This window comes from Peromyscus maniculatus, chromosome 10, assembly GCF_049852395.1.
Source record: "Peromyscus maniculatus bairdii isolate BWxNUB_F1_BW_parent chromosome 10, HU_Pman_BW_mat_3.1, whole genome shotgun sequence".
Taxonomy (NCBI): Eukaryota; Metazoa; Chordata; class Mammalia; order Rodentia; family Cricetidae; genus Peromyscus; species Peromyscus maniculatus.
This window is the reverse complement of record NC_134861.1, coordinates 66,976,128-66,994,629: the sequence shown is the minus strand read 5'-3', so window position 1 is coordinate 66,994,629 and position 18,502 is coordinate 66,976,128. Positions and strand designations below refer to the sequence as shown.

General features: G+C 38.0%; 1 protein-coding gene across 1 annotated transcript in view; it reads right to left on the bottom strand.

The window, feature by feature from the left end:
- Positions 1–18,196, bottom strand: part of Gabrb1 (gamma-aminobutyric acid type A receptor subunit beta1) — a 407,586-nt gene extending 389,390 nt beyond the window's left edge. The window contains exons 1-3 of the mRNA XM_006979677.4: positions 18,016–18,196; positions 17,736–17,827; positions 17,249–17,316 (exon numbers count right to left, since the gene is read on the bottom strand). Of these exons, the coding sequence (XP_006979739.1) occupies positions 17,249–17,316; positions 17,736–17,827; positions 18,016–18,095 (240 nt within the window). The 5' untranslated portion in view covers positions 18,096–18,196. The remainder of the gene's footprint in view (positions 1–17,248; positions 17,317–17,735; positions 17,828–18,015) is intronic.
- Positions 18,197–18,502: the final 306 nt, after the last annotated feature.

The window sequence follows — 18,502 nt, the reverse complement described above, 5'->3', positions numbered from 1 at the left end:
ATTCAAGCTTATTCAATATCTACTAAGAAACCAATTTTCTCTTTCTCGATGGTGCTTTAGTTGTTTGTTTTGTAAAACTACATGATTGTTCCCCTTTTAAGCATTAAGTTCATCAGCCCTACCCCCTCACCATGCCTTCTTAAGAGTTCAGTGCTTTCTCTGGGACTGAGGGAAATGTTCACAGAGCCACTTCTGGTTATGATTTCCTATTGCTTTTGAGTTCTGTTGTTCTCATTTTTGACTACATGATTATTCTCTTCCTATGCTCCATCATGACCCACATATGGAACTCAAAACCACTCCAACAAAGCATTTGTGTTAATAACAGACTTCCTTGAAGAAGTGGAGAAGTAATGGTATCTTGGGTCACAGTCATGAAAAAATTACATCAAATAATAAAAACATGCTTGTGCTGTAGCTACTCTAATACTGAAAGATATTTGCTGAGAATTTTACCCTCCTTCCTAGTTAGTGAGGTATGTGGTCTGTCTGCCTTTTCCCTTGGTTTCTCCATTTCTATTTCACTCTGAATTTCTCTTATATTATTATGCACAGAATTACAGCCATTTACACATTTTAGCATTGTGTCATTTTGTATTCCCAAGGACTCATCTACATTTCTTCCAAACAAAATGGACATTATTTTTTGGTACAATTCAACTGAAAGACATAGAAACCTCAGTCTTCCTTGACTTCTTCCCTGTTAGTCTCAGGAGAGGAAAGAACAGTCACAAAGAGTAATAATATAGTCATGTAAGTATACCTTCTTCCAGAGAAAAAGGAGAAGACTCAAGTGAATTTAAATGTCATTGTTTTTCCACTTTCGTCACACAAAGAAACAAGAAAAATCCCAGAGACAATACACACAAAGCAAGAGTCAGAACCGGTGGTGGACAAGTGATAGCCCATTTGTTTTCTATCATATTGCTTTGCTAGAGTGGAGGGTAACCACTGGGATCCAATCACTACTAAGTTAATGAATCATGTGGAATAAGACGGTGGAATTTGAGGAAAATGAAGCCAAGGCAGGAAGTTTCCACAGTGTCTGACTTAATGTTGTAGTTGTAGTTTGTTTCTCATTAGTGTTAGAGAGAAATAATATGAGCATTCAGAAGACAGAGTGATAGAGTTGACATTTGTTTTCAATTAACTCCAGGCTGCAACAGAGAAAATATGAGGAAAGATATTCTTTCTCACAGTGCCAGAAGTCTATATAAAGTAGTCCATTAATAAAGCAGATATTGAACAAAGATGGTAATCAATTATCTAGAAGTTCTATGCATCAACATTATTTGCATTTCCTTTAAAGATTTACATTGGCATTTATTTCCTCTTTTTTTTTTAATCTGGAATATCCATAAAACTTAGAGACTTCTAACTGGTAGTGTGTGTGTGTGTGTGTGTGTGTGTGTGTGTGTGTGTGTGTGTGTGTGTGTGTGTGTGTTTATGTGTCTGAGAGAAAGACAGGGAGGGAGAGACAGAGAAACAGAGAGAGACAGAGACAGAGACAGAGACAGAGACAGAGAGATGGAGACAGCCAGTTTTCCCCTGGCTGGCTGATATGGTCTTTTCATTCTACTAAGCCTCCCATAAGATCAGAAGTAGAATGAGTTCAGAAGTTGCAAAATAATATACTGGTCTGATGATTTCAATTATGAATGTCATTCTGAAATTACAAATTGTCATACCTCAGTGAAACCCACAATGCATTATGCTTAAAATTATAACTTGCCCTGGAGCTCACTTTGTATTATACCCCCTCCATCTCTAAGACCTTAACATATCCTTGAACCAAAGGCAGTAGAATTCTGACATTCCAGATGCATGTGCAACAGAATTTGTGTGGAAATGATCCTCACAATGAGTGTGTATACACAGATTAGTATGTCCTCGCTAAAGTGCCAGCTGCCAACTGAGAACATATGGCAATCTTCAGCTGTGAGGGAGGAACACAGTGATAAAAATCAATGAGCATTAAGTCTTATTTAGTACCCCCAAGAATAAATGTAAAAGGTTGCATTGGCTTTAGCGAAGTTGGCTGACCTCTATAGTTCAGCTTTGCATCTTTAAAAATAAATAGTAGTGTATTTCAAGACAGTATTTTTTCTTCTTCATATGAACTATGGTCTGGGACTGACTTCTACTTTATAAATACACTGTTCATTTGCAGTAATTTCTTCTGCCTTTTGTTTCTGTAGAATCAAGCTAAATGATTGCTACATTTCCACTGCCATTGTTTTGAGGCAAAATAAAGAAGTTTTTTAAAATGTATATTCATCTGTAGAGCAGGGAAATAAAAAATCTGTTATAAGCTCCAAGAAAATAATAACTTGCTAGTTTAACAACAGTTTACTGTTTGTATTTGTAATACAACTTTACCATTCTGAAAGGACATTGAAGGATTGATTGGGCCTTTATATATCCTTGTTTGGTTTTTATCGAATTGTGCACTCAGAGAATACACAGAAAAGCTAAATATCCCCAACTTTCCCTCTTCTTTTCCTAGAAATGGCTGTTCTGATTGGCCTCTACTGTCTCCCTCAAGAAAGGGTAGGCATACTTCTCCCATTCTCTGGCTGCTATGTGGTCCCTAGAGAAGGCCCAGTGCTGAGCACTGATGGAAATCTTGAGTTAAAAACTAACAACTAAGTTTGAATTGTGTATGTCTTTCTTTTAGACATCAAACAAATCATTCATGAAAGCAAAATCAACCAGAGAAATGTTCTAGTGTAGGTTTTATGGATCACAACATCAATACAATGGGAGAAACACAAACCTGGGCTATAGTATAAACCCTCTTGTCTGTGAGGGTCTTTTTTTTTTTAATGTGTTAGCTCATGAAAAGATGTAGAGAGAAAGCAGCCTGGGCAAAACTGGAGCAAGATCAGCAGGAGTTGTTTCCTTGCTCAGGCTTAATCTGCATTCTGAACTTGATTTTTTTTAAGGTGGAAATACCTGGCTATTCATTTTAGACAAATAACAAAGGACCTCCTTTTAAAAAATATAATTCAGATATGAGTGGACTCTGAAATAGATGAGGAATTAGAAGTCTGACTCTAGAGGCAGACATGCTAGAACTTTAAACTCGGTTCCATCACAAATCACCCTTTCTGGACTATGTTTGATCCATGAAAGGAGAATTTAAATATTCTTATTACAAGTGGTTCTCATAAATGGACATAAAGAACATATCCCTATTCCTCATATGTAGACACATTCCTCATGTCCAGCAGCCATTTATACTCTTAACATTAAAGGTTGTCTTTTTCTTGTCCTAAATGCAGAAGGATGTACAGTGACTGTGTCAGATTTGAATTTTGTACAATCTGATTCAGCCCACTATGTATGTGAGGCAATTACCAGGAACAGACTCAAGGTCTTCTTTCCATTAGGTACCCATGCCATTTAAGAGTTTAAAAACTTCTCTGTCTCTTTTAACCTGGTTATTCATAAGGTCAATGAAAAGACTGTGTCTTTGCCTAAGATATGTTGAGTGGTATGCAATGTAAGGTTAAAAAGTTGTTTGTTCTAGGAGACTGGTCTAATGACTGCTTAGCTAAGAGCCTAATCTACACCTAGGAATATATGAAAAATGTGGAAGAAAATAATCTCCCATTATATATCCTAGTGTATGTGTTGAAAATGTTTTTTTTAAGATCTTTTCATTTGTAACTGTTAAATAGAAGTCTCGGAGCTTGATATTTCTCTATTGGAAGCAATGGTAGAGAAATTTTCTTTCTGTTCTTGCTCTTGCCTTTGTACAGAACATCCTTGTAAAGCCAAGTAGAACAGATATAATTATCTTTTCTTCTCCTGAAGCTTTCTAAGGATGAACACTTCCCAGGTACTCTTAGTAGCTCCTTCCAGCATAGTCTCATTACAGTCAAGATGCTCTTCCTTGTGCTCAATCTAATTTTTCTTCTTCCTTCAAGTAATAATACTTCTCTCACAAAGTGCATCAAATCCATTTTCTTTTCCTGCATATGACTAGCTACTGACACCTCATATCTTGCATACAATAGGTCCAGTGTGATTTAAATCTGCAAGGATAAAGTAATTCTACAAATCTGAAGACATTGGCCAAGCTACTCTTTCATGGCTATGAGTTTAATTGTTACCAAAATTAAAATTTTTGCAAACTCATTTCCTCCTAAAATTATTTTTTCCCAAATGCTCACCATGTTTACTGATCTTTGAGACTTCTTTTCTTGATAGCTTACCCACTCAGTGGGATAGTTTTATTGAAAACAGAAAATGGACAATATGTATTAACATATCACCTCAACAGTGTCTGGCATGCAGTAAGCTTTTAGTAAGTTGGAAGATGATGATAATGATTGAGATAGACTGAATTTGTACCACTCAAAAGTCATAAAATAAAGCCTAATCCTCAATGTGATGATATTTGGATATGAGTCCTTTAGTATATGACAGAGCCATGACTAAAGAGTCCTCATGATTGATGCTAAGAGAAACCAAAGGTCCTCACTCTTCCCATATGAGAGAAGATACTGAGAAGACCAGTAATTAACTCTCACATATGAGATGCTAAGTCTGCAGGCACTGTGATCTTTGATGTTACATATCTCCATCCTGGACATTTTGTTGTATCTTCCTACACACATTGATGGTGCAGTGTTGACACTAAATACTACACTTTAGAATAACTTTCTCCATTCCCTCAAATGCCTACTTAGTCCTAAGAGATTTATGTGCCTAGTCTCGTTTAGATTTCACTCATCACTGAAGAAAACACATATCTCCATTTTCAAGAGAAATCCAGGCTTTGAGTAATACTTGGCAGTGTACGTCTTGGCTTCTCTAGGACAGCACTGGCTCACACATATTGACCTCAAACAATTCTTAATTGTGTCCACATCATTCTCAGTCCTGCATATTTGCCTAACAAATTATATGATCATTCTAGAACAACACCAATGAAACAGATCCTGTTGTGGAAGCAGTACAATTAAACATTTGATCATCGATCACAGAACCTCAGGCCATAGACTATGCCAATGGAAAAACATAGTCCATTTTCTCTGCATAACAAAATAATGAATTTAATAAAAGTATAGATTACATACTGATTTAAATTCTTTTTAAGTTTGAGGCCCAGTTTGTTTTTTCTTTTCTGAGCAAGAATCCAGAGAAAATAATCAGGAGATAAGATGGAAGAAAATCTGCCCATCCCCTACCAGTTCTCATTGAGAAGTTTCACAATTACAAGTACTGTGAATTCCAATCAAATGATAAGATGACATCATAAAACAAAAATACAGGTCATTATGCCTAATGTGAATTGGTGTTATCCTTGTCACTAAATTTAAAAGGAAGGCATTTATTACAGGTTTTAAAGATAATGAAAAAGTGCTAGAACTGGATATATATATATATATATACATATATATATATATATTATTCTGCAGTTTATACATCACATATACCTAAGCATATATTTGTACCTACTGTGGCTTTCTTGACATTCACAGCTTCCAAAAACAGAACAAATACTGGTGCCATTTTATAGAACTAAGAACTAAGGGATTATAAAAGTCAGAAGACTGATACTTAATGGTATAAATTGGGATAAAATGTCATTCTGAAATGTTAAAGTGATTAAAGCTATTAAACACTAGCTGACTAGGGGTATTGCTCAGCTAGAGAGCATGTGCTTAGCATGCACAAGGCACTGGGTTCAATGTTCGACATCACAAGAATGTTTCAAATACAACTTGACAGAAGCACATCAGGTAAAAGAGAGTGAAGGGAAATGCCAAATGAGATTGAGAGTGCCTGGACTTTAATAACTGATCTACTGCACTTCCCACTGGCCAGTTGGTTTAACCATGAGATTAATGAGAATTAAAACTGCAAAATAGCATTGCCTCCTCACTCAGTCAGCATGGATGCCATAACACAAGTAATCACAATATGATCTGGTGGTTTCACATCATGGGATGCAAAGTTCTGGGTGCAAGCAATCAGTACACCTCCACTACACCTAGCCAATTCCAGTCAGGTCCAGACTCGGGAAACTGGAGAGTCTAGGGAAATTTTTTGGCTAAGTTTGAACGTCCTTTCTCTCTTCATTTTAAATCCATGGCCATGAGCATATCTGTCCCCTCATTCAATCACCTGTACATACTCTGGTATAATACAGGGATTGGAAAGGAAGATCATCTTCGTCTCTCCCACAGCTGTTGTATTTCACCAGGAATAAATGCTGAAGACATCCATGTCGAATGATGATGTTTGAAGATGGAGATTTCCCAGTCAGCACAAAATTACGTTTTGTATTTGCCCCTACCTAGTTGATCAATAGTTTGTACTTTGATCCTCACCTAAGCTCCATATGCTACAAATGAACAGGATCAATCAGACAAAAGATCTAAGGTAATGTCTCTGCTTGAATTTCTATGGGAAATCAGGGCAATGACTATGCAGCAACCTAACTTCTTAGTCTATATATATGGCATATGACAATGCCCTTGAATACAATAGGATAGGCGCCATCCTGGAGTATCCTGAGAGTAATCTCCATCTACAGTTTCAGAGAACCATGTTTTAAATGCTCTCTCAAACTTGATAACAACACAGTCTGTGAGGGTGTCCCCCAAGTCATGTACACGTAGGTGTGGGAGAGAGAGAGAGCGTTAGCCCATCAGAGACTGGATCTGATTTTCTTATATCCCTCTCCTGGAGAGAAAGAGAGAGGAGAGAGACACACACAGAGAGAGAGACAGAGAGGCACAGAGACAGACGTCTATTAAGTGCATTTTCCATTTCAACTAGACATTTTCTTACTTTATATTCTCAAACTTGACAAAATCCTTGATTGTCTTTTAAACTCTAAGTTCTCTCATTTAAAAACCTCTCCAGAAGAAACGCTCTCCATGAATTACCTTTTGTGTTGGATTTTTCCCTTTTGTCTAAATGCCACTCATGTTGCTGTCTTCAATCAAATGATTCTTTAAAAATTTCTTGAGTGTTTCAAGAAATATTGATAGTCTGGGTACCAGGAAAATGACAATTGAAAAATGAAAAGCAGTGATTATTTTTAAATCTCATTAGAAGTTTTATGAGTACATACATATATGTACATTTATATTTGTCACAGATATAGTCTGTATCTGTGATTATGGCAGTGCCATATGATGAACTGTTTTTATAGAAAAATCTCATGATTCATGGTCAACATAACAAAAACTTACAGATGAAGTTGTAAGGTATACCAGAAAGTGGAAATATTAATTTCTGAATTAAAAACTGTAAATCCTATCAAGTTAATGACTTTTCTGACTAAAATTGTTTTATAATATTAATGTTATCATAAAGTCTTTAAAATAGACCAGGAAATTGAGAATATTCTGAAATTTCCTTGTATAGCGAGGGAGGAAGATACTGATAAAAAGTTGTCTCATATGAATGACACCTAAATTATATTGAATTTATAAAGACTTTGAGAAGTCTTGATTTTTTTATATGTCCCAGATAGCCTTTCTCCAGCTGAAATGTCTGTAATGGCTACAGAAAAATGCTTTATGGATGAAATGTAATTCCACCGAGTTTGAAAGTAGATCTGGAAACATTTGAGGAGGAGAGAGATCACAGGTGGTAGGAGGGAGAAACGATAGCCACTGACATGAGAGAATGTTCCAGGCACAGGTGGAATTTCAAACAAACTGTCTCTAAGGATACAACAGAGCCAGTTTTCTTGACTAGAATATCGTGTATTGTTTCCTATAAAATAATAAGTTAAAAGGAAAAGAGTCCATCCTGAGTTGCAATGTGTTAGAGTAGGAGATTTTACCAAATCTATCCCCCTTCCTTCAGGTCCCATGTTAACACCTTTAGGAGGGGACTCACTGCATGAAACTTCCCTGCCATCTTCAGCAGCAAAAGCAAAGCGCTTCCCTCCATTTTTTCCCACTTTGTATTAAGCCTCATCACCAAACACTCATACTAGCTTTCTGTACAGGTGGGGATGGAACAGCTAAGAGCAAACCTAAAACCACTTTTCTTTTGATTCATTCATCTAGCTGTTTCTCATCATTTTCTTTCTTCTAAGGTAAACTAATGCAATCTATGAATAATCCTTTGCCTTCCCATATTAACTTGATGAGACCATCTGGTAGGCGACAGGGCTGCTGGATTCTTGCTTAAAACCATACCCAAACAACAGTTCAGATGTTTCCATTCCTCTGCACAGCTCCCAGGAGTCGTATTTAATGTCCTGGCAGGTAAGCTTCGTTTCTCAGGGCACACTGCCGTTCTCACTTGCACTGTCTTTATTCTCAGTCTCGTCTCATCACCAGATGCACCGTCTACAACAACTCACACTGCTCTCATGCAATTTCACATCGAAGCACAATGTTCCAGAAAAACTCTGAATCACTTTCAGAGTGCAGTGGAGAAGAGAACAGACGCTGTGTAAGTGGCTTTCCTACATTTCCCTTCTCTCCTGCTTTACAAAGACAACTGAAACCATTGAACAGTGTATACTAAAATTCTGTCAGGGTTATGTCTGCCTAGATAAAGAAGCATATTGTTAGGGATAATTAAAGTTAACAGCATCCTACTCTCTGTCTTAGCTTAATGCTATTTCTCGACAACTCTGACCAACTCATTTAGTCATGGTATTTTGGGGCCCAGGATTTTTTCAATATAGAATATACTTAATTGTAAATACAACAGGAAGATTCACCAAATAATTAGTTTGTTTCAGGATAATTGTAATCTCCAATGTTCTAACTCAATGCACATATAACTACCTTAAAACAATACAATGTAGATCCCTTTACTCTGAAAATACTTCCAGGGAGAAGGCAATAGAACTCCAGAGAACATCCTAGATTCTCCTCTAACCTCTATTACCTAACCAGTCAGTAAATCCCTCAAATTCCCCTCTATTTGAATATCATTGTCCTTACTTCCATCCCTAAGCCCACTGTGCTACTTTAGGAATTTATCTTCCACTCTTTACTTTGAAACAGCCTATTAGCTTCTGATCCAGAAATGCTGCCCTCAACTTTGACTTTCCCTACTTTACTACAAGAACCATCTGTGAAAGGTAAAACATATTGCTGGTGAAACGCTTTGGAAGGTTTTTTCCATTTGAGGATTCAGATCCATTTCCTTAGCACACTTATCCCAGCTTGTGTTAGTGTTGACTCATTTTTTTTTAAATAAAAGTGTTCTCTATCTGTATACAATTTTTAAACTGAAATTTCAGAAGAACGTGTAAGAGCAGTAATTCTCTCTAAAGTATGCCTCTAATCCTTGCTCGATTTGGAAGGGATAATAAGTGTCTCTATCTCTTGTACTCCATCAGAAAGAGATGATGCACAGACAGACAAATACGTTTCTAGAGCAGCTTCTTTTCACGCCACTGAGAAAACTCAATAGTTCTGTCATACACCTTGCATTTACAACTCAGTCTAATCTCTTGACAATACTCCCTGTGCCCTTTCAGTTCTCACAATAGTGAGTCACTGTACTTCCCAGAACACTTCATGATGTTTCCAGGCATGGCTGCCTATTCATACATCTTTCCTCTTGCTTGGAAAGTCTTTCTTTACATTTGTAGTCTATTCACAATTGCTATCCACTATTTCTCTTCAAGGTCCGTTTCAGGCATAGACCCCTCACGATGCCTTAGAAATTATTTCTTTGTGCTCCTGGGAGATTCCATGTATCTATTATACATGTATCTATCAAAGAATCCTTTCTATTGTTTAAAGACAACTATGTATTATATACTTTCTGCCATATTTCAAAATCTCTAAAAGTCTAGGACTTGCCCTAATGTCATTCTATTCTGCCCTCTATTAAAGACCTAATAGAAGGCTGAATGTTTTGGAGGTTTGTGTTGAGTAGAAACACCTGAGATCACGATCACTATCAATGTTTCAAAAAATCTTCCAAAGGGAAATTTCCTACACTTCAAAACTAGAACTTTAAAAAAAACCTAAAAATCTTATAAGCTGCATAATGGAATCAAGCCCATTTGTTTTGTTTGCTAAAGTAATTAAAGCAATAATTTTAGAAAAATTACCTTTGATTTTAAATTCACAATATAATTAATAGCAGGTTTTACTGGGGGATGTAACTGGTTGGGGATGATACATTGGTCCCCTTGGTAGGACATATAAAGATCCTAATAAAGAATAACTGATTCACTGAAAATAAAAACTGCATCTTTTGCTTTTTTTTTTTTCATGTGACCAGCTTTTCCCCCAAGTTGTTGCTACTTGTAGAAATCAATTGTTAGTTCTTCATTAAGCATATGTGACAGGTGCTGACTGAATCTTCTACAAACTTCCTGTTCAATAGAGAAAAGTCAAGGAACTTCAGTAAATGCACAATCGGCTGAAAACAGAAGCGTTCCAAGATTGATCCTGGTGCTAGGAAAAATCAAATCCAGTGCTCTCCAGGATCTTAGAGGAGGCATATACTAACATTGAGTCAGCTATCCACATAGACCAACTTATCTTCCTGTTATACCAAAGGATAACTATGACATTTGATCCTATTACTACTTAAGCCAGTAGAAACATTTAAATTAATTTCACTTTGGAAGCATTTCAATTTTCTGACAAAGCAATATTTCATTCGTGCATGAGTGCTGAGGATTTTATCATGTATTTAGGGGAAGCACTAAGGCAAAAAAAATCAGAAAAACCCAAAAAAGACACTGAGATTCATCTTAAGCAAACACCCAGGTTTTATCGCTCATTCCTCAGGCACCTCAAAGAAAGATTTTAGGAAAATTGGATAAGTACTTTCAGATATCTAGGTCTTTGGGGGAAAAAAACAGTTTACTTCTGTTCCATATCAAATCTTGAAAAATGTATGTGTTTGATAGCAGCAGAACAATGTCTCCAGCTTTAGAACAATGGATAACTTCAGATTGGAAATATCTACAATTTAGTTTTTTCCTCAGTGTTCAATACAGTATAAACTAAGCATCAATCAAGTCTCATTTGAGGACGATTGATCCAGAATTTCTTGTTGCTGTCTTTCCAAATGAATTAAAGAGGAGAAGGTTGGATGATAATCTCATGACTGAGCAAAATGATGCTTCATGACAATGCTCTGTCTTGCAGTCTATCATTACTGCGGCATTCCCAGGAGGCTATCTCAGTTTGCACTCTGTAGCAACTCAATAAATGCTTGCTGATTGACTTGCTGATGGGAACAATGGGGTGGAACAAGACAGGATCTGACAGTGGAATAAAATGAAATAATTATTGATTCCAACAGAATTCTAAATTCGTTAAGGACAGACATTTTGGGATATTTGAAGTTAAATGGCTTTGCTTCATTTGATAGAAGAAAACGCTAAATCTTGGAGAAGATAAAGTCCACATTCAAGTTTCCAAATTAAATACTAGGAACATTTTAAACATTTAAGTTTTACTAGCCCAGCAGTTTAGAAGCAAACAAGATACACAGCCTGTTTTCAGTTTTTTAAAATGGGTCTCATGTATCTCAGGCTGGCCTGAACTTGATGTGTAGCTAAACATCTGATCCATCTGCCTCTGCCACTTTAATGCTGACATTATAGGCATGTGCCATCACTCCCAGGTCTTCTGGTACCAGGGAACCAAACTTGGCTTCCCGTATGCTATACTGTCACATCTCCAAGTCCTGGTTTCAAACTTTGACCTTTCCACTTACTAGCTCTGTAGCTGTGGAGTTAGTTTTTAAATTTTTCTCATCTCACGTTTCTCCCTGTCTTAGCTTTTCCGTTTTTCAATATGTAGTGAGAGATAAAGAATTGCATACCCTCAATTCAAAGTTAAATAAGCAATTAATTTAAAATTTGTAAAAGACATATTCTACATGGGAAATACTCGATAAATATTCTTATTTATTTTCACTACATTACATAGATTCATGCCCAATCTGATCATGCAATCCCACAATCACTGGCTTTCATATATGAACTCCAACATTTTAAGATCTAGATAGTCAGGTTTTAATGTGATTTAAAGCATAAAAATACCTGTTATCTCCAAACAGAAAGACAAAGCAGTTTCCCTCTCAGATAGTATATTCTATTACTGAACCCGAAGGAGCAACCCTGGTGAGTTTTCATGTAAGAGAAAGGGATGCTTATCTGTTTATTTTTCTGCCAGCGTGTGTTCCAGCTTTTAATTGGTACTGACCTATTTGCTCTGTTTCCAAAGGAAATTCTGTTATAACCCAAGAGGATTAATTGATAGAAACAAGAATATATTTGGGCTATTTTTTTTCACATCTATTGCTAGCTATTTGGTAGGGGAAAAGAGTCTGTGTTCTGTATTATGAAGCATAAAAGTAAAGAGTAGTCTGTAAGGGGAAAAGATGATGTTGTTGTTGTTATGTGCTTGACTCATAATATAACATAATATAGTATAACATAAAGCATATTCTTTAAGGGGAAAGGATGATGTTGGTATGTGCTTGGCTCAATATATATGATATTGATAGATAGTATTGTACTTGACAATTTTTTTCTCCCCTTAGCACTTAGCACTAGCTGACTAACAAGTATTGATAGAAGATTTCAGTTTCCTCTGAACCACATCTCCTAGGCTCTTCTTGACTTTGAATCTTATTTATCTTTAATTATGGAACTAATCTTCCCTTTGAGTACAGCTACCTATTAGACTAACTAGAAAGGAACTTCAAACTTCATGTGAAGTTTTGAAATACTGCTTGCTGCTCCTAGAAAAAAAATCAAAAGGAAAAGAATGTTCACTTTTAAAGATAACATTAGAATAATGTTCTTCAGTGTTGATATTCAAAGGGCAGTCTGCACACCAGCAATTAATTGGCTTCCTTCAGAAGAAATACAAACTATCAGACCCCATTGCCAAACCTGAGATTTGGAATTTGCATTTTGTGAGCCTCAGGGTGAGGGAGGTATGCCTTTAAGGTTAAGAAGCTGGGGCAAAGAAGAAGAAGGGTTATTGCCAGGAAAAGTTCTGACAGGTGGTTCTTGTCTTGAGTCATGGTAATGGCAATTAAACATAGCTCGATGTCGTACCAAGAACCAATGGAATCTAATATTAAAATAGCAACAATATGGAATATAGATGGATATCTGTTCAGTTTAATTTGTTTTATGCATTATTTGTACAACTATGTCTTTTTCTTGTCATTGTTGAAGTTATATGTGAATCCTATAAGAGCATTCACCACTGCCCTTGAAGAACAGTGAAGACAGGAGCGAGGCTACCTACCTCTTACTAGAAATGATTTGTACTGTCTCTCAGTTTGAGTCAGAGCTCTACATGTATAGTCTTCTACATGTGGACACTTAGACCATCATATCTTCAGCTCAAGGAAAGAAAACTGTATTTGGAATTGCTTCTTGATGACTGCATCTGGCTCTTGCAAGAGGACAGCTTGTTGTGGACATCTGAATAGAAAAGCTTAGTTCCTTTGTTGTTTACAGTCTGCATCATGTTTCTCCAAGACACTACTCAAAGAGAGAACTTCTGTCTGCTACTGCCTCTTTTACTGAGCAGATGGTGGTGGTTATTTTACGAGTAATTGCTGTGAGCTATTACCTCCTTTCATTCTACCTGCCTCCTGCTCTAGTTAGTTATGGAACTGTGAGTGAGTGTGTGTGTGTGTGTGTGTGTGTGTGTGTGTGTGTGTGTGTGTGTGTGTAGAGCACCATGGAAATTGTAAAATTAAAAGATCTGAGTGTTTAAAGTACAATAAATGGAAACTGGGAGATATTTTTCTGTATAAGACTTTAGAAAATAATAACACTATGTGGTTACTGTCACATCACCACAAAGTCCATAATGAGAAAGAAAACTTTCTTTTTGAATCAATAATAATTAATATTGTAAAGAAGTCTTACTTTCAATTATATATAAGATATATGTATAAACACATATATGTTATATATGTATAAACACATATATGTTATATATGTGTTTCTACATTAAAATTATTCTCTAAATGTTTTTAATTCACTTCCCAGAACTAGTGAACTATTTTTCTTAATTTTACTTAAATTAATGTGTATTTGATACAAAAAAATATGTACCAATGTGCACAGTAATGTATTGATGAATCTTAGGGTTTCTGGTACATATTCTTTAACATAACAATTTCCATTTCTTTTCTTAATTTTGGAACCACATTTCATATCCTGAAGGACATTAGTCAGAAAGTAGTCATGATAAGAAATTAGCCTTAAAATGGGTAATATTATAAACCAATTTGGAAACACATTTTACTTAGATTAGCAAAAAAGGACAAAAATTAATAGAACTCTACTTCTCTAACCCATTAATTTAATGCATAATCATCATGCCATGTCCCCAGCCACAGACTATGTAATAACAATAGTAACTAAAAATGTGAAAATTAGCAATGTTGCAGTAAGGCATTTAACTTACATTTTCATTAAATGCTACTTGTGATATTTTATTGTCAATTCTTATTTTGTTTTCAATTTGTAGAAATTTCCCTATCATATGATCACATGTAAGTTACTGCCCACCACGTTACAGAAGAGTACTTAATAACAAGCTATAGGTCTTATTTCCCAAAGACCTTTATTCCTACTTATAGTGTTCAAAGCACGTTGCAGAGCATTCTCTTCTTGGTAAAGGTTATGGGTAGTACTAACTATCCCTGTTCTGTACATATTGCCCTCTTAACCCTTCAAAAGAATGTCTCCCTCCATATTTCCATTGTCTGTAGTTGTTTCCAGTGTAATTAATTCATTTTAACACTTTGACATAGATATGACACTAAAATATACCCAAGTCTTGTCAATAACTCTCATTAAAAGGAAAAAAGGACACAAAGCAAGGTTTCTTATTTTCCAACTTTTGGGGCCACTTCTTTCCTATGTCTCTGATGTCACAGAGAAACACAATGAGTATGTTGGTAAAGAGCATTATCAAAGGCTTATCTATTGAGTGACTATTTATAAATACATACTAAGTGCATGTATCATAGAGCAGTGAGTAAGCAGATTGTATTACTCAGTCATTAGGAGAAGGTGTTCTATGCTGCTGCATTTTACATGTGATCCTTCCCAGCTTGTGTAGGAATCCATTTCAACAACTGACTAGACAGAGCTTTTTCTTGTGGTGGCTGTTATGGTTATGCAACTTATACATTCAATTAAGTTTTAAAAGATTGGGGCCGGGCAGTGGTGGCGCACGCCTTTAATCTCAGCACTCGAGAGGCAGAGCCAGGCGGATCTCTGTGAGTTCGAGGCCAGCCTGGGCTACCAAGTGAGTCCCAGGAAAAGCGCAAAGCTACACAGAGAAACCCTGTCTCGAAAAACCAAAAAAAAAAAAAAAAAAAAAAAAAGGTTTTAACAGATTGTAAAATAATTTGTATATAGACATGTGTGTGCACATGCATGCATGCCCATGTATGTTTGTCTGTATTTGGTGTTGGGAGTCCCTGTAGCTCTGAAATACTAAGTACCCTATTATAGTGGCATGGACCACTGACAGAGGCACAATTTACCTTCTGAGATTTCAGAATCATCTATATATAAATTATCTGTGGAGATGATGACAAGATGCCAGATAAATGACTGAACAGGAAAATGTTATCATCATGTATATGCACTGACACTAATTGTTAAGCTAAGGCATCTGGCTGCATTTTCAGTCATAGGCCGCTGGCCTTATGTGTGCCCATCTCATCATGCTCCTCTGGATGTTTGTAAATAGTTGTTTTAGATAATAGCACACATGGAAACAGAATACTAGTCTGTTAAAAAGTCTCTGCTAAGTAAAAAAGAAAAAAGATCCATTGGTTTATCAAATTTGAAAAAGATGGATTTCTTTTTCAGTGTAGTAGTCAAACACACTTGTAAAATATTATTTGAAACCATCTGAGACATTATAAAGTTGTATTTGAAATAAGCCACTTAAGACAGTGAGAGTTACAGCTCTCCCTCCAAAGCCACACATTTTATACCTATACCATCCACTGAATGATCTAAAGCATATTTATAGCTTCCTGACATAATCTAAAAGATGAAAAGGATAATTCTTAAACCTCAGCATATTACAATAAAAAATGGCCAACTAGGAATGAAATGAACAACAATTCAATAACTGTTACAGACAGAGAAAATCCTAAAGGATCCTAGCCTAAGTTATCCAGTATATCTAAATTTCTGTTGCCGTATTTTTTTTTTCCAGAGTGGAATAAAAACGACATTTTGTTTCCTGGGTGGTGGATTCTAGAAAAGCAACAGGCATTTCTTTCCCCCTGAACTCTAACAACTAGAAAACGGCTTCCCAGGGTGCAGGGAAACAACCAAAGCTAAAGTGGCAGCTGTGACTTCAATACCTTCTACCATAGCCCAGAGAAAAGACATGAAGATAAGGAGAGGGAGGGATGGAGGGAGGGAGGGACGGAGGGAAGGGGGGAGAGAGAGAAGGAGGGAGGAAGAAAGGGAAGGTAAAATGTAGATCCCTTAAAATGAATGACTATTATAATCCACCCCTCCGCTGCCTCAGTCCTTTTAACCATCAGATCTTTTCCTCTTGCCTAGGTTACTAGAATAAAGCAAAGCCATGTGATTCGACTGATTCTCTTTCAACTTAAAACTTGCGAGCTGTAGAAAGACAAACACATACACCCTCACATGGATCTAAGATGCCCAGAAGCAAGCTTGGGCACTTCTGCTGTTCATCCTGGACTGTTCATCTCAGCCTGTTGCTCCTGCCAAACGCTGTGCTGGATTCTGTAGTAGGAAGGGGACACTTGCGAGCTTTGCCAGCTAGCTTGGTGGCGGAGCTAGGTGGGTTGGGACTATCAGGCTGGGGGAATCTGTGATGACTGTGGGCACTGTGCCTGGCCTGGCTGTGGTTGCGAACCTCTGGTCCGGGGGACCCCAGTGCAGGCCACCTGGCTGCCGGCAGATGGTGCCCTGCCTATCTCCACACTCCGGGAGACCCGGCTAAAGTACGACTCAGACTCCGCCCCAGCCAATCCTCCGGCGCAACAGTCCCTCTTCCTTCCCAAAATAGTGCGGAGTACGTCTCCCTCGGAACACCGCAGTAGCCCGTGTGTGTCGAAAATACATACTGTGGGGTGATCGACAGTGTGTGTGTGTACTGGAGTGGGGCGTACGCGAGGAGTGGGACCCTGGGGACCAGGGCCGAGGTTGACCACCAATGAAAAGCAGAGGACACAGAACAGGTCCATTTCGCATCTGCGTAAGCTCGGCGGGCCGCCGAGCGGTGGGGAGGCCACTCACCATGTTCACTTCCGAGACCATGTCTATGCTGGCGACATCGATCCGCATCCCGACGTCCACCGGGGGCCCTGCCGGGGAGGTGGGACCACAGCAAAGACAGTCTTTGAGTGGCAGGGGGCTGAGGGGACACAGGGGCTTCCCAAATCTTATTACAGTCTAAGCAGGCTCCCTCCCTACCCCCATCCCTGTCGTAGGGGACAGCCTGGAAAAACAGGTGTGGGCACACGCGTGATGCAGTGACAGTGCAGAGGGTGTGTCGAGTTAAGGAGAGGGACAGCTCAGCCTGAGGCTATGTCCACCTGAGACTGGGGATCCTGAGTGTGTGTGTGTGTGTGTGTGTGTGTGTGTGTGTGTGTGTGTGTATGATGTCCAGGGCGTAGTACTGCACGTTTACAGAAATGAGGAAATGGGGAAGGGGGCATTCTTTCTGACGGAAAGGTGAACTAGGGATGGGTTACAGGTTGAAAGGAAAATGATGAAGCATTACCTCCGAAGTCCGGCCGCAAGCGAATGTCATATCCTTTCAGCAGTCGGTCCACTGTCTCTTTCACGTATGACATGTTGCTGGGCTCATTGGAGCTGAAGGGAAGAAGTAGGGGCTGTATTCAGAATGAGCACAAACTGCAAACAGACATAAAAAGATCCAGGCACGCCTACCCCCAAATAACAAGATACATGATCCAGCAAACACGAAAAAAGAAAAGAAAAGAAAAAGAAAAACATCAAGAAAAAAAAAAGAGAGAGAGAAATTGGAGAAGGCAGCTCACCTGTGTGCACAACAAACCATGGCAACCATCACAGGAAAAGAAAGAAGCCCCAAACTCTCTCGATTTTGTACTGTCCACATTACTAACTCTGATGAAAGAATTGTCTTTTCTGCGAAGATTCAAGGAATGCAACTTAGTCGGCGGCTGGGCAGTAATTCCCGAATGGACCTGCGCATGCGCAGAGGGTACTCACTACCAAAAGACACCTTGTGCCTTGCAAACAATATTCCTAGTGGAACAGGCAACAGATTTCAATCCTTTTAAAGTTCCTGTCTGGGGTGCTCCGCGTTCTCCGGGTAGTCGGTTACAACCTGCTGTTTCCATGCAGGGGAGCCTACGTGCCTGTGTGCGCCCAGTTTTCCTGCGCTGTGGTTTGCTGCGTCCCTTTTTCTTGTGTCTTAAACCTGATTTTTTTTTCTTTTCCTTTTGAACTGGGCTTTCAGGGATTTGGCTAAGGCTGTCTGATTGGCATCTTTTGTTGATAATC